This window comes from Pseudomassariella vexata (assembly GCF_002105095.1).
Source record: "Pseudomassariella vexata strain CBS 129021 chromosome Unknown BCR38scaffold_9, whole genome shotgun sequence".
In the NCBI taxonomy this organism is placed as follows: Eukaryota; Fungi; Ascomycota; class Sordariomycetes; order Amphisphaeriales; family Pseudomassariaceae; genus Pseudomassariella; species Pseudomassariella vexata.
This window is the reverse complement of record NW_024467964.1, coordinates 2,124,220-2,137,625: the sequence shown is the minus strand read 5'-3', so window position 1 is coordinate 2,137,625 and position 13,406 is coordinate 2,124,220. Positions and strand designations below refer to the sequence as shown.

The window sequence follows — 13,406 nt, the reverse complement described above, 5'->3', positions numbered from 1 at the left end:
GACAAAGAAAAAAAAGGGAAAAAGGGAAAAAGGAACAAAGAAAGAAAGAAAAACCGCCCCAAAACGAAAATTAAACGCATTGTCTGAAAATGGGCCGGCAGTGTTGATGCTAAGTTCTTCAAAAATTCCGGAACGCCTCGGCTTATGCATGGGTCGAAACAAGAAATGTACTCGAATGGTCGAACAAAAGTGCATGAATCAAGGTGCTACTGCTTGGTGGAGGCGTCATCAACCAACAACACGGGTCCGAACTTTGGTCTCGGCCTATCCGTCAGTAAAGTCGCACTAGGGTAGAGACTTCGCGACCTTGTTGCTGACGGGGCCGGATATGGAGGAACCGGGCTCGACGGTGCTGAAAAGGTGACGGCTCTCGTATCCTTCCTCGAGATCAATCTTGACCTGCTGATCCTGGGGAATCATCTCATGCGAAAGAGCCCAGCCAGCACGACGGCACAGCTCCGCGACCACGACGTCGCAGTCTCCAATGAGATCGATGTCGAAATTGATGTGGCTGATGGGCGTCTTGGAGATGTAGATCTGCGGGATATGCGGCGGGAGGTAGGGCACGACTTCAGAAACCGGCGCGACCTTCAGCGAGGTACCGATAACGATGACGAGGTCCACCAAGTCGCGGTCGTGCTTCACCAGACGATCGTGGAACTCATCCGGTAGGTTCTCGCCAAAGAAGGTGATGTCGGGCTTCATGACGCCAGCGGACGGGAAGTCGTACTCCTCATCATCGGTATCATCCAATTCGTGGCGTGGCCGTCGCCCCGAAGAAGAGCGCTTGCTCATGTTAGATCTCTTGCGCTTCATGTTACCCTTGCTGCGGAGAGCCGCAATGCATTTGGTGCACCGAGGGATCACTTCGTTTCGGATATCGACGAAGATGGCGTCGCCAGGTACCTTGTATCCGCATTTCTGACACGAGGCAGTTGCGAAGGATCCGTGGCACTGTACCAGCTTATCGGGGCGGATACCCGCGTTCGCCTCGATGTTGTCAATGTTTTGCGAGTAGTTAGTCAGAAGTTTGCCCTGGTTCTGGAGCATCGCGATAAATGCATGGGTGGGAGAGAACTTCTTGGACTCCGGCAGAATGTCCTTGGCAACTGAGAAAAATATGGTGGGATCTTCGCGGAAAACCTCAATATTGAAGACCTCTTGAGGATCATTTATGGCCAACCCAGAGTTGGCCAGCTTAGAGTAGAGACCCGTTTCCTTAGACCGGAAGTCTGGAATTCCAAGCGACGTAGAGATTCCAGCGCCGGTGATGACGACAATGTTCTTGGATCTGTTGAGCAGTGTAGCGGCATCGTCAACTGTGTTGAAGTGTGGCAGTTTTGCACGCTTGGAGAGCTCCCTAGTAAGGGCTAAAACAAGCAGGCTGTAATAACGATGATCCTCTTGGCCCTCAAGAAATGCCGGAGGGCGAACCCCAAAGGCAGTGAGTAGCTTCTTGGCAGTAACGGCGCCGGAGTCAACATGCACTTTACAGAAGTTCTCGGGGCCGATCTGCTGCAACTGAAGACGGTATTTCACTGATTCCTCCCGCGTACAGGCATCCTCGACTGAAAGCGGGTTAGAAAGTTATAAATGACCAAAAAGGTGGAAGAGAAAAAAAACGGTAGTGAAGCCAAGACTTACGATCCTCGAAAGGTTTGTTTTCCGTCAAATCCTCAATGATGTCCTCAAAGAGTGACTCCGTCTCCCACGAGTCGCCCATGTCGTTGAGTCGCTCCTCGAGTTCCGAGATATGTACTGGATTGTGGCCACTTGGTTGCGGGTCGACAGCCGCTGGCTTCAAATTAAGATGGACATCTTGCTCATCGTCAGATACGGGCATCGCCACAGCTTGGACCTCGACCTTTGGCTTGGGACCTCTCTTAGCACCTGAGCCCTTGGGACGCCCACGACCTCTTTTGGCGTTCATGGTCAGGTGGTGTGATGGGTGGGGGTGGAAGAAAATGAAGTGCCAAGGATGAGCGAATGAACGAGCACTTAAGTTGACGCAAGTCTTGAAGTGAAGGCTCAGGCATAGACGGTATCTACGGAGTGGATGTCGACGGGTCCACGAAAGAATTGATAAAGAGGTAAGGCGCAGGTGGGATGTGATGATGTGAAAGAAGCCAAATGCGAATGAAGCCTTGACAGTTGCTTCATTTGTCGACAGTCGACAGGAATCGCTTGGCAGGTGGCGAGGGACGAGGTAATTACCAATGTGTTGCGAGCTTGTTTCTAAGGTGTGAAGAAGTGAAGAAGGGAAATGGTGCGGTTGACTAGGTATCTCGGACTAGGTATCTCGCAAGTCCACCTGCTCAGAGACTGACGCGGTTGTTTGTTTGGCGTGTTAAAATTGCAATTATTGACGAGCCTGTGATTCTAAGATGGGAATCGCAGAAATGAACCACTTAAGGATGGATGGATGGATGGATGCCTCAGACAATTATGCCGCTTGTTGGATGAGATCTCTTGGACCCGGCGGAATTGTGGCCGGCTTGTTGCAGCCAGTTTCTTTAGACCGGACAGATTTATTTGTTTCAAGCCGGAAAGTTGATGAAGTGATTGTAGACGTGTGTTGTGAATGTTTTATGCCAGGTTATTTCACATGGCGACTGTCCCAAATTTGGCAGGAGTTGTCAACGCGTTGCAATTCTGCTGACGTGTGGGTGGGTTTTTGGGATTCCAGAAGGGAAAGGGAATAATAATCAACGGAACGAAGGCAAGGGGAAAAGAGTTTTGAAACTCAACAAGCGTCGCTCGCCGACTAAGCGAGATCCCGATAAATAGCTTAGCCTAGCCAGTCCAGAACCACCCCATCTATTCATACTTCGGCATGCTCCTATTACACACCTCCTTGATCCACCCATCAACTGCCCTTGAGAACACCTATCTATCTCCCAAGATGGGTTCGAGAATATGCCATATCCTGCTGTCTCCTACTACTCACGAGGTTGCCACGTTTAAGGTGGGGCGGGCTATTCTGGATTATCGCGTCTCCTCCCCAGATAACTAGAAGTAGAAAGAACCGTTTCCTCCATGGTGTCTGTATTATAGACTGCGCATAAAGTCAATTAGCCGATGAGGCTTCCCTCCCGTAGATTGATTGTCCGAGATGATGGAACTCATCCCATCTGAGATTCAACTCCTCTCCCCTTTACAGCATCTTTGTCACTGGGCCGGCCCCAAATGTCCCAAAACGTAGTCTCCCCGGATGCAAGGCCCATGTTGTCAAGTCATGCTGCCATTCGCTCGTTTCAATTGTCATCTACCAACTACTTAGCCAGGCAAATACTCGTCGCCTAAACCAAAGGCATGTGATGATGATGATGAGATGCAGTCAACAACGCCTGCCTGATTTATCACGACAATGGTCATCCCTTATCAATATTTGAGATTACCTCGGAACAAATTAGGAGCTCAACAGCACTTGTCTCTTGCCCCTCAGTAATCCCCTCAGCATCTAAGTCAACGGGGGCATTGAGTCAGTCCAACAATTACCTTTGAGGAATTGCTTAGCCGGGCCATGGCGTCATGGATGCCTGTTGCTGTTGGGTTTGCCAGAACTTTGGTTGAGCCGACATTTGGCAAATGCGATAAAATATCGCCTGCATAGAGTGGGCAAAGTAACAAATCCAATCTCAATGGCCGGCCCTCTGCTACGCGCATTTGCATGTACCACACAGTATCATCTACACAGTATAACACACTCCCACAACCTTGAGGTGGTCTCGCACGATCCCTTAATAATTATCACCTTCTACGACTGTCCTAGGAATCCTATCCATTTTCACAGTTAACGTGTTCCCAACTTATGTTATACGCATTTAGCGGGCCGAGAATGAGTTTGTTTCTTGATATATTGTGAATACCAAATTTTACAGTATATTACCTGCGTACACTATGCAGCCTACTACCCTACAAATCCAAGAATGAGATACGAGGGTTGTCTGACATTTCCGCTGACCACTTGCTTAACGCAAGCAATACAATTTGGAACTCAGGACTCCGTTCGCCACCCATACAGTCTTTGGCATGCATTGATCTTCCTTTCTTCCCGACCTGTTACATATGAAACGAGAAGGGGTCCATTCCAGAGCTGTCGCGATGGAATGGTAACATATTGGTAGAGCATCCTGTACATTTGTGTCATTAACGATCACACACCCAGACCATGACGGCACAACTCCGGTCTTTGTTAATCCATCGAGTGATGATCCGATTGCTCTGGAAAGCCACAAAGTGATGTTTAGTAATGTGTACAAGTATCTCTAAGCTGAACTCCAAGTGTATTTCATTGGCTGAACCGTCCTCGTGCAAGTTGCGACGCACTAAACAAAACTACAAACCCGCTCATACTTTCTAAGAAACTGATTTAGGCGGCTTTTCTGAAGGGGGTTTGGGCACACTGAGCCGTGGCACGTCTGATACATCCGAGGGGCTTGCCATATCCTCAGGCTCCTCTGTGAATGCTGGTGCAGGTTGGAGCCCGCCATCTTGATTTGACAAAGGCGATGGCGAGGGGCGAGGGAATTGACCGAATGTACTATCACCCCCGCTTCTGTCAACTGGAGACCAACCCGCTGCCACACTGCCTGCGATGATACCTGCCATGACGGTTGGTGCTCCAAGAGCGGAGTTTGATCGAGATCTCATAGATCTGGACCGCTTTCTGGAATCCGGAGTTGGTGCAGGGGAGCCAAAACTATCTTCGCGCGTTGGAGTTTGGGGTGGTCTGATTGAGTTTGATCGGGAATGCGAGGGGCTCTTTGATTGCGCAGCCATGAATTCGCGCGGGTGCTTCATGGCAAATGTAAGGTTGTTGACTCGACCCCCCTTGATTTTCTTGAGCCATGCAAGCTCGTCCCTAACGTCAGCGAGCGCTGTCGGATAGTAGTCGAACCGTTCTTCGTCCGAGACAGTAACCCCGGGAAGTCTGGAGGATCTGCGCTTGATAAATTCAGGGACTAGCTTCACCACCAGACTGTCTGGGATGCAGCGGATCGCTGAGCCGATGGGGATGGAGATAAAGCCAATGACCAGGGCGATCGCCCACTGGGCACCGGTTTGTGGGGGTTTTTGGCCGACAATACTGAACGCATCACCACCGAAGAAAATGATCAGTACTTGCGCACCGCACATAGCGACGTTGATGGCAATGAAGTACCAATTCTTCGTTAGACCCTCGAATATATTGAACTTATTATCCAAACGACGGTTGCTAGATACATGTTAGCACGCGGTTACCTAGCGCTTGTTACAGTGTCTGTACTTACTTCCATTGGTTGAAAATTTGCATCCACACGAAGGTGTTGAAGACGAGGGTGTCGCGGACGCTCTCACTGATATCGAGGATAGAAACCGCTCCGTAGTAAAGCAAGAAAGTGATGGCCAACTGATAGATTGACTGCCCAATGATCATCTTCCACATCGTGGGAGAAATAATGCTAGACCCTCTTGGTTCGGGCTTTCTGTCCAACACACTCTCTTGAGGGGGATCGGTGGCAAGTGCGAGGGCGGCGAGCGTATCCATGATCAAGTTGACCCACAAAAGCTGGACAGCGGTCAACACGGACGCCTCTGTGTCACTGCTAACAGCCGTGACAAAAGTAAGGACGACAGCTGTGACGTTGACAGTGAGTTGGAACTGCAAGAATCGCTTGACTGCATCGTTCACAGCACGGCCCCACCTCAGAGCCTTGACGATGCTGTTGAAGTTATCGTCCATAAGGATGATGGCGGACGCCTCCTTTGCTACTTCGGTACCAGCAATACCCATAGAGAAACCCACGTCAGCGAGTTTCAGAGCCGGCGCATCGTTGGTGCCATCACCAGTGACTGCAACAGTGTTTCCCATGTCCTTCAAGCGGCGCACCAGAATCCTCTTGTCTTCCGGACTGGAACGGGCAAGGACCTGGAGACGGGGAATGACTGACTCCTGCTGGGCTCTGCTCAGATTACGAAATTCAGGCCCTTCCATGACTAGACCGTCTGGTTGCAGAATACCGCATTCCTTAGCAATGGCTTGAGCGGTGAGCTTATTGTCGCCGGTGACCATGCGGACAACAACACCGGCTCTTTGGCAGTCTTTGACAGCACCGGGAACACCGTCTCGGAGAGGGTCTTGAATACCAACCATGCCAACAAATGTCATATTCTTGAACACATCTTCAAAGACAACTTCGTTACGGTCGCCTTCGGCACGGCGCGCGTTTCTGGGAGGCCATCTCTCAAAGTCGCGGTAGATGATACCGATGGTTCTGAGCGATCGGTTGGCATAGCTCTCGATGAGGCCTTTGATGGTCTCGTCATTCGCATCCGTCAACGGAACGCTTGATGCGTCCTGAACCGGATCGCGAAGTATCTCGGTGCACTTGCCCAACAAAATCTCGGACGCGCCCTTGACATATAGTCGTGCCTTGCCGTTCTCGAGCTGGACTACCACCCCCATGCACTTTCGGCCGGAGTCGAACGGAATAAGCTGCAGGATCTTAGCGTTTGATCGTTCCTCGCTGACCGGTCCCATGCCCAGGAAGTCCTTGGCGAATATGAGTAGCGCTGTCTCAGTTTTGGAGCCAATAAAGGTCATCACACCTTCGACCTCGCCTTCAAATGCTGTTGAGTTGAGAGAAATGGACTTGAGCATCAGGTCTTGCACGTCCTTGCAGAGACGCGTGGCGAATTCCTTGGTAGACAAGTCGCTTTGCGGGGAGACAGTGGAATTAGGGGTGGCTTCCGAACTAGTGTCGGAGCTCCCAAATCGATGGTTGGTCCCAATGGTACCAGCCACGACTTGCATCTTGTTCTGTGTCAGAGTGCCGGTTTTGTCAGAGCAAATCGTGGTTGCGTTGCCCATGACCTCGCAAGCTTTCAAATGACGAACCAAGTTGTTGTCGCGGAGCATTCGATTCGTTGCGAACGCGAGTGCCAAAGTGACAGCTAGAGGCAGACCTTCTGGGACAGCCACAACAATGATGGTAACGACAACGATGAAGATGTTTAGGAACTGCTGGCCCTTTTCTGTGGGGGTTAAGGTACTTTTCGGCAGTGCGGCGAGGAATTTGATAAATAGGACGATGAAAAGTAGAAGACCGGCGGCACCTCCAAGTTTGGCGATGTATTCGGCAATAACGTTAAGCTTGGACTGAAGGGGCGTGATCTCGGGATCTTCATTCAAAGCCATCATCGTTTTGCCGTAGCTCGAGTAGATTCCTGTCGATGTAACCATGAATGTACCTACACCTTCCATCACTCGCGCACCTGACTGGATGAATGGGTCGGCCTTCTTCAAGTCCTCACCCGCTTCGATAGCGGCAAGTACTTCATCTCCAGGTCGCTTGCGAATGATGTCCGATTCTCCGGTAGCCTGCGACTCGTCGCATTTGACGTTGAAACCTTGGATGAGTATACCATCGACGGGAATTAGATCACCAGGGTCGAGGTGAATGACATCGCCAGCAAGAATATCGAAAACAGAAATTTCGACAGTTTTGCCCGAGCGAATTGCTTTCACGACCCGATCTTGTTTCTTCTTGTTTAGTCTGGCAAATTGGCGTTCCTTCTGCCAATCATTCAGAGATCCAACGAGCACAACGATGACAATAGCCACAATAATAGCCACACCTTCGACCCATTCGACACCTGGATGTTCGGAGTCATGCTGAGTACCTAATGTCTGATACAGACCAATGGCAAGCGAAACGACCGCGGCAATGGACAACAAAATCAACACTTTGTCGTTGTAGGTGATCCAGACTAGCTGCAGGAAGCTTTTGCCCTTTTTCTCTGGCAGTGTGTTGTCTGCGAAGACACGCTTCCGATCACTGAAGGAGGCATCTCGACTACCGCCCCCCGTGTTTGACCGGTGGACTGGCGTTTGCGGGCTGTCTACCCCTTCGTTCGCAAGTTTCGAGTGTTTCTTGGTGGCTTCTTCGAATGAAACCGCACCGTCCATGTGTTTCTCGTCTATGCTCAGACCAGTTTCCCGGTTGGTGCGAAGTCCCTTCTCAATACCACGAAGCCCTCCCATGGCGTAGAAAGCAGAGAGACTCTTGGGGTTAAACATCTTGGTGAGCTGTCCAGGGCTGAAAGCGAAAGGGTTGTTTTCCACTACGAAGTCGACCTCTTTACCGGCGTCAGGCTTTAGCGCATCCGGGTCCTTCATGATGTTTTCGTTGTCGTGGAAAGGGGAGCCCTTGTCTCCTTGCCACGAGGCCGCGACAGTTTCACCCTGGGAAGACGCGACTGAACGGGTGCCATCTTCGCTATCAACTGAATTCTGCCTCGACCGATGGTTTGGTGGCACAGAGAGGAAATTTTGGTTGCGATCATTGCCTCGTGAGGTAACCGGGCTGGAGACATTGTGAGGGCTCGTGGGGCGACTGTCCCTACTGTCAAACGACGGCACCGTCTGCAAGTCGGGTCTCGAGCTAATCGAGTGCATGTTGGTCCTGTCCGAACCAGTCCAGCTCTGTGTCAAGGGGTCCAGAGTCGTAGGACTTATGGTATCGTCGGCAGGCGAAATTGGGGACTGTCGGGATGCCGACGCAGCCTCAAGGTTGGTTGTTTCCTGAATCGCGCCGGGGTTCACAGCCGTAGTGTCGATGGTGATGGTGGGACTGGGACACGCAACGTTAGCTTGAGCATTGTATATACTTGGCTCACCCACGGAGTCAACGTACGCTCTTGGTCTCCTGGTAGAGAATTCGGTTGCGTCCTTGCTAGGGTTGGCCATTGTCGTGATTGACGCAAGGGGGCCAACGGGGAGCTGGGACCGGACTGGAATGCAGCTGATGCGAGTCTTGTAGGAATTATATACGAATGGGCGTTGACTTGGCCATACAGTATGTCCTGGACGATACTATTTCAACGAGGTTGAGCACAAGAACGAGGTGGCAAATACAGGATATAAACCAGGTAAGTCTTGAAGTCTAATCCTCTTGCGGCAAGCACACGAATCACTTGTCCACTCTTAGAACATGCCGTACCGCGACCGCAACGGATTATGAATTTCACAACCCACTTTGGTCAGACAGTCAACCTTTGTCGAGAATTTGGATCGTGCAGATTAAAGCCGCGAGCTGAGGCCTCTCGTGAGTACTGCGTTGCACAACTTTGCTGCCCACTTCAACGCGTGTCCAGCTCGGCAAGTAACAGGATGTGGCGGTGTTGATGCGGCGGTGTTCGATGGCGACTTGCGAATGACGGGAGCCAATTATGATTAGGAATGCCGGGGGAAGATCAAGGAGCGGCTGCGAATAAATGATATGCACCAGTTGTGTCGCAAGGAGAGAAAGGCCTGTTGTGTGTGTTGTGGGTTGTGGTGGTGTCTCGAATATGAGGCTTTCCAGAATGTGATGCAATGCGTCAAAGTGCGTGCTTGCTAAACGGTTGAGCGCGCAGCTTGACGTCGGCAATTATTACCTGGGGCACCGGAAAAAAAAGGGCAACCACACAAAAGCGGTAGGAGCCAACGCGACGGGGTGGGAAGAAATGCTCAAAAGGAGCTGTAGTGGAAGAAGGTGAGGAGGAAAGCAACAAAATGAGAGACTGTAAACTCGCGGCGAGTAATGAATGAGCGATCAACGACGCAGTACAAGGTAAGAGGCTGCTGGGTCAAATGAAACAATGCAAAGGGAAAACAAAAGTGTCTTGGCCACGGATGTATCTCTCATCCCCTACTCGTACCCCGATGGAGTGAACCTCAGCATTTTACGGGCAGGTGCCACATGAGTGTCTACCATAATTGATACAGGATACTTTTGGTCTGATCCTGGCGAGCATATTTCGTCCTCATCTGCCCAAGTGGCACCTCCCAGCAACTGCCCAGTTCCCAGCAAATACAACAGCCAAAAACTCGTCTACTGGCACAAGCTCCCTGGCATTTCAATGGACACTTACAAGGCATTGGCTGGCATGGGGCGAATTGGAGAGACGTTGCCAAGGGCCAAGCGAGGCTGTGCAAGAGCGCAAACCACGCTAGCGCAGCGCCAGGCGGGGACAAGGGGGGCGGGTCCCAACCCGTCTTGGGGCTTTTCAGATTGGAACTCTGGGAGCTGCGAGGTGACGAGCGCAAGTGGACTCGACAACTCGGCCAGCGGTAACAGGGAAAGTGCTTGCACATTGAAATAAAGATACTCATTTGGATCTGACCAAGAGATGAATTATATGTTCCTATCTGCAGAATCCCGTGGCTTGATGCAGTCATGCGCGAGGGCCTTGATACGACATGATGTTGTGAGATAGACCAGATCAAGACGACTTGGAGACTTGAATTTTACTCTCCGAGCTCTTTCTTCGACACTGGTATTATCTCATGGTTATTACATGGTTACTCCATTTTTTATTTTCATGATGCCCTAGCGTTTATGCCATTCCGATGCTTCAAGACAGTCAAAACCACTAGTGTCAAACGGCCCAAGTGAATAGCTTCAGAATCACTGAACTCGCCAACTGGCTCGGCAATCGACAGATTGAAGTGTTGCTAGCTTGTGCCAATACACAGATGGGTCATCTTCTCGTCAGACATAACCTAAAACAAGAAGAACACCCGCTGTGAACATGAAGAACCCAGAAATCAGATATCAGTTGATCTCCACCCGAACCATGCAAATGATGGTGCATCAGTGGCTTGTAGCCTATTTCCTCTTACGACTTCAAAAGGCGGACAAGTCCAACCAGTGGCAAGGACGAAGCGTATTCCGCTCGGTGCGCTCTCGTCAGAGGCTAGTCGATGCCCACGCTGGATATTAAGGTCACCCTAAAAGACCTTACAAAAACGTCCGCCCTTCACGGTCCGAAGTTACAATTTTTCCAAAATTTGGGCTGCTTGGCAAGCCAAGCTTGACGTCGAATCGCATGTGAGCCAAGATGGCCCAGCTTTTGCAAATTTCAGGAATAAGCAACCCGAGGCAGATCATCCGCTCACGTTGCTGGGCGTCGTCGTTGTCGCCTGTTGGTGCCTCCGGTGTGGTTTGCCGTTCTCCACTATCCCGAACCGGCACTTCAAACACATGTTGAGATTTCAACAGGCCCGAACCCGCGTCGGTTCAACAAATCATGTTTGCCAAGCAGTCGGTCCTGCGCGATTTCCATGCATCCATCGCGCCTCGTGGTTCGTACGCCTGGCGAAACGCCCAAGTATTGCCTGCCTCACGGAGCGCTACCAATCATTGAATCAAGACGGAGGACATGTCTTGAGGATCAGAGCCCTCCCCTTACCAGTTGGGCCAACGCCAGCCTCTTGAGCAGTCACAACTTACTCGTTGATTTGTTTTGCAGACCCGCCTGTCAAGAACGCATGAGGTGAGATTTCCGAACATCCAAGTGGCTTGCGAAGCTCGCACCCCGGCAACCCCACCTCTCATCTCGGGAACCGATAATACTAGTTGGTTATCGGAGACCTTTCCGATCAGGACAATCTGTTCAATTTGTACGAGTAGGAATCAGGAGTTCGACGAGTCCGGCTGTTGAAGACGACAAGAGATCCAATTTACCCACAGAACACACCAGCCAGCCAACAACCCGCAAAACAATCCGCAATAACTCGCGCGACCCTTATCACAGAGGCTGTTGTTATGTGTATCATAGCGACATTCGTACGCTTCGGAGATGAAGTCCCGTGTTCCATCAATTTCGGGAGTTTTACGAAACATCCAAACGGTACTCACTAGGCCAAGTGGGTTCAGGTTGACCCGACTCTGACTTCGGTTCCAAGTATAGGTCGGGCAAGTCGTGCATCTTACGCGCATGCGAGATCCTGGTGCGACACAGCTGTGCCGATCTTTCATCTGGAGCTTTGCTGCACGGCTCGCATATAGAATTCTAGAAGCTCAAACTTCCAAGCTCACATGCTTTCTCAACTATTAATGTTATGCGGGGTGGTCAACTGTCAAGCCTTGCTTTGTCTAATGCAACACGGGCTGGCGTTCTACACGTCATTTGATGGTCCGCATGGTAAAGGGGTAGGAATCGCTTTTTTAAGCCAATTACTTGTTGAATTTTTGTCTCTCATTGGTTCCTCTCCATGACATATGCAACGAAGCGGCACAGTCCTGCGGGTTCCTATTACATAAATGAAGCATACATAGTATCAGCTCCAATTTGTCACGTCTCTACGTGGCGTCCCAAAGACATGCAGTTCTGAGCAGTATTTTACCAAAAATAGACACTACCTCTTGCCAACGTCACAATGGCAATCATCACGTTTTAGCGGTCAGTCACCCAACTCATCAACTATTGTTAGACATGATCGACTATTGAATTGAAAGGATTTGTTCGATGGTATTCTTTGGGATCCGTCCGGAAGACAGTCCCAAATCTTTGCCAGACCGTCCAAAATCTGCTTGTTCTCGGTTACGAAATAGCATCGCACTGCGACATCTTGGCTCAACAACTGGTATGCCAAACAAGATTGGTGGAAACCCCAAAGCTCCCCTGTGCACTCGCTGCACGGACATGGAGGTGGAAAGCTGTTCTATTCAGAGGTTTCCCCTGTGCCTTTATCAGTTGGAATCCATCTTCTCTCCTTTTCAAGTGCCAAAGGTATTACACTTGTCTGTCCTGGCCTTGAATGAGTCCTTCGAAGACGACATGGACTTTTGCTAAAACAGCTCATCCACGCTAAAGATACATACTACGTACAAACCTTGATTTGTTTGATTGTAAGCCTGGGCGTGAAGCTTGTGAAAAAGCTCAATGATAGCAGTATACTGCACATATCCTTGGGTTATCAAGCAGGGTTTGGAGCCGCGAAACGAGAAAGTCGACAGTTGACCGCGGGACTAAGACGAATAGATGCACAGGTCACTTCAAGCTCATCCTTCGTCTGGGAATGAGAGTTCATCAGGAGAGTTCGTGTCCCGATTTAGAACTTATCGAAGCTGACTGCTGGGTATGAAGTGAATAGACGACAGGCTCAGGGCTATCCACAGGTCTTCTGCATCTTGGTACAGAATCTCGACTGTTACCTGTAACTACAGGAATAAGTCTTTTGCGGAGTGTCTGTCAAGGCCTAGGATGCTAGCCACCCTAGCGGCTATCAGGAAGTGATGTGAGGTGAGTTTCAAAGGGGCAACAACACGATCGGTCCACTGGATGTAACCTGGGAACTTTTTTCCTGATGGCCACATGTCGGACACTGAGTAACGTTTATGTCTATGACCTTACCGTATTAAAACATATCATGCATGGGGCATTGTGAGTTTAGATGCCTCATTTGAACATGTCGGTCACAAAAGGCTACTTTGTATCCAATTGTGCCTGAATTATCTACAACAAATTCGGTACCAAAATTCGATACCAGGAATTTAACATTCTCATATGTCCGACTAGCACGTCATGAATGGACTTATGTTCAACCATCTTATTGCACGTTTCATCTATCATAAGGCGGCTACCTCCTCAGTATC

The 13,406-nt window shown here is 50.2% G+C and overlaps 2 protein-coding genes across 2 annotated transcripts; both read right to left on the bottom strand.

Annotated features, from left to right (window-relative positions):
- Positions 1-285: 285 nt before the first annotated feature.
- Positions 286-1,843, bottom strand: BCR38DRAFT_346868 (DHS-like NAD/FAD-binding domain-containing protein; the record flags this gene model as incomplete). Its single annotated transcript, XM_040856287.1, has 2 exons — positions 286-1,568; positions 1,645-1,843. 2 exons carry the CDS (start codon positions 1,841-1,843, stop codon positions 286-288), a joined length of 1,482 nt encoding a protein of 493 aa, XP_040714477.1.
- Positions 1,844-4,243: 2,400 nt separating this feature from the next.
- Positions 4,244-9,202, bottom strand: BCR38DRAFT_244415 (uncharacterized protein). Its single transcript, XM_040854420.1, has 3 exons — positions 8,679-9,202; positions 5,274-8,615; positions 4,244-5,218 (listed from the first exon to the last, which is right to left on the bottom strand). Exons 1-3 carry the CDS (start codon positions 8,729-8,731, stop codon positions 4,360-4,362), a joined length of 4,254 nt encoding a protein of 1,417 aa, XP_040714476.1. The 5' UTR covers positions 8,732-9,202; the 3' UTR covers positions 4,244-4,359.
- Positions 9,203-13,406: the final 4,204 nt, after the last annotated feature.